Here is a 2961-nt window from a genome sequence, read left to right as displayed (position 1 = left end):
TGATAGTCTTATTCCTGCTTTGATTATAATTTCGCTGCTGTTTCAGACACGTATACTCGGAGACACGTCGGAGTCATCGTTTCGATGTTTATTCTACCTTTGCCTCTGACTTATACAAGGCGCACTGCTTTCCTTCTCTGAGGTCAAAATCGCTGCACTTGCAGGATGTTTGGTGGGTCTTGCATCAGCGTCATTGTTTTTCTTTGACTAAAACTTCTGAATATCATAATCGAGAAGCCAAGCAAAGATTGTGTTCAAAAGGTCAAGCACACATGCTGCATATGGGCTGACTTTTTCGTATGGCTAGCTAGCTAGATGTCTTCACAAGTGTATCTCTCTGATCTCTCCATTGCATCCCACCTTTGCATTTCGCTCGCTTGCAGAGCTTGAGGGTCCCGTAATGGACGTTCTCCTTGCTGCAGTCGTAGGCGAGCTAACAACTAGATCCATAAATTTCCTCATCAGAAACTGCCTGAAGCCAACCGCACCGGACGTGGAGGACCGCCTCCGCAGGATCCTGCTCCGGGCGGAGGTCATCGTGGAAGAGGCCATGGGGCGGCAGATCACGAACCAAGCTATGCTCCAGCAGCTGGACGTGCTCAGAGAAGCCATGCACCGAGGCCATTACATCCTCGACACCTTCAGCTACGAATCTCGCAGCAAGGAGGAGGAAGAGGAGGAGGAGGAGGAGGAGGAGGCCAGAGGTCATGGCGCGTCCAAAGTAAATCCTCTGCAAGGTCTGTGCTCATCGCCATCCAGTAGAAATAGAAACACGAGGATCTTGGAACAGATGCGGAAATCGGTCGACCATCTAGGCTCCCTGATCCGTGACGTCCAAGAGCTGGTGGTGTTCTTGACGGGCTATCCTCGCATCATACTACATCGCCAGCCTTACAGCATGCATCTCCTACTCAGCAACTGCATGTTTTGCCGCCAGATGGAGACCGAGCTCGTCGTCGACTTCCTGCTGCTGCGCGCACGAGCGGATCATGCACCTGAAAGGAGGCTGGATGTGCTGCCGATCGTCGGCCCTCGTAAAGTCGGCAAGAGCACCCTCGTCGCCCACGCTTGCAGGGACGAAAGAGTCCGCGGCCGTTTCTCCCAGATACTGTTCTTGCGGGACCGCGGTGGTTTCACAGGCCACGACGACCTGGCCAAGTTCAGAGAAGGATGCGAAACGGAGCACCTGCAGAGCCTAGTGCCGGGCTCCAACGACAGAGACGGCGGAAGATTTCTGCTCGTTCTTGAGCTAGCCGGCGACCTCGACGAGGATTCGTGGGGTGGGTTCTACTCTGCTTGCACGCGCCATCTTCCAAGCGGGAGTAAAATCATAGTCACAAGTCAGTCTGACACCATCATGAAGTTCGGGACGACGACGACGACACAGGCGCTACGCGTGAAGTTTCTGTCCCACGAGGCCTACTGGTACTTCTTCAAGACACTCGCGTTTGGTAGCACGGATCCCAAGACGCGCCCAAGGCTTGCACGCCTGGCCATGGAGGTAGCGGAGATGACTCATCCATGCCTCATTGGCGCAACGATGTTTGCTCGTCTGCTGAGGGACAGCAGCTCTGACATCCGCGTGTGGTACAAGGTTCTGCGCTTCTTGAGAGAGCAAAGGAAGGAAAATGCTTCGAGGTTTGGTGGGCATCCATTCGACCTTGTAAACCAGAGAAGGCCAGCATATATTGGGAGAATGGCCTCGCCTTCTGAATATGCCGTGTTTTATGATGAGCAGCAGTGCTCTTCGCAAGAGGGGGTTCCGGAGATAAGTGCTCATGATGTCATGTTTGGGAGGGTGAAAGCTCATGGGAAATTCAAGGTCCTAGGATGGAGGTCTCACATACCACCCTACCTTAGCTATGTTGGTACTTGCGAGATCCAAGAGCTCAAAACCACATCTCTAAAGAGAAAGCGTCCTTGTCGTTGTATAGAAGATTGAGTCACATCACATCTCGCTGAATTCCATTGGTAAATCAAATTTGCTTACCCCAACTCGCAACATTCAGTTAAACAATATCCTTCATGTTCCATCTGCTCAAAAGAATACCCTATCTGTTCATAAGCTCACATCTAAAAATAATATCTTCTTAGAATATTATACCGATTATTTCAGTTAAATTTGTCACGCGAGTAAGTAGGGAAAGGGCCACCAGTTACCTTTTCCTAAGTCTGAGTCTAGAAATCCTTTAGAGCTTAATTTTTTTAGATGTGTGGGGTCTTGCTCCCACTTCAGTAGGGAGAAACAATTACTATGTGAGTTTCATCCATGATTTCAGCAAGTTTACATGGGTGTATCCTATTTGTCAAAAATCTGAAGTTTTTCAAAAGTTCCATATGTTTCAGCAACTTGTTGAGCGTTCCCATCTTGTTTCCTGTCCCCATACTCATTTTAGCAAAATGGTGCAGCCGAACGGTAAGCATCGTCACATAGTTGAGATGGAGCTTTCCTTGCTCACGCATGCCTCCATGCCTCTGAAATTTTGGGACGAAGCTTTCTCCACAGCAGTCTATCTTATAAATAGAACTCCCTCTCGAGTCATAAATTATATGACGCCAATAGAAAAACTTCTTGGTACTCAACCTGATTATCAGCAGTTAAAAGTCTTCGGGTGTGTCTGTTGGCCTAATCTCCGTCCCTATAATACATGCAAACTTGCTTTCAGATCCAAAAGATGTGTTTTCTAGGCTATAATATTGTTCATAAAGGATACAAATGTCTTGATGTATTCACTTCCCGCGTTTATATTTCACTAGACATTGTTTTCGAAGAAACTGCCTTTCCCTTCTAAACTCCACGCAAATGCTAGAGCTCAACTTTGTGCTGAAATCATTCTCCTTCATCCTACTTTAATTCCTTTAGGCCCCTGTTCGTTTTGTGCCAATTCATAGGGATTGAGGGGGATTAAATCCCCTACAAGTCAAAATCCTCTCCAATCCCTTCCAATCCCCCTCAATATC

At 48.3% G+C, this 2961-nt stretch overlaps 1 protein-coding gene across 1 annotated transcript; it reads left to right on the top strand.

Annotated features, from left to right (window-relative positions):
- Positions 1–300: 300 nt before the first annotated feature.
- Positions 301–2017, top strand: LOC103631892 (putative disease resistance protein RGA1). The gene has a single exon (XM_008653729.3). It carries the CDS (start codon positions 401–403, stop codon positions 1940–1942), a length of 1542 nt encoding a protein of 513 aa, XP_008651951.1. The 5' UTR covers positions 301–400; the 3' UTR covers positions 1943–2017.
- The last annotated feature ends 944 nt before the right edge of the window (positions 2018–2961 follow it).

This window comes from Zea mays, chromosome 7, assembly GCF_902167145.1.
Source record: "Zea mays cultivar B73 chromosome 7, Zm-B73-REFERENCE-NAM-5.0, whole genome shotgun sequence".
Taxonomy (NCBI): Eukaryota; Viridiplantae; Streptophyta; class Magnoliopsida; order Poales; family Poaceae; genus Zea; species Zea mays.
This window is presented reverse-complemented; position numbering and strand designations above follow the sequence as displayed.

Bases quoted from the DNA above. Each gene is read 5' to 3' on its own strand.
- LOC103631892 (XM_008653729.3), top strand. From the start codon at position 401: ATGGACGTTCTCCTTGCTGCAGTCGTAGGCGAGCTAACAACTAGATCC.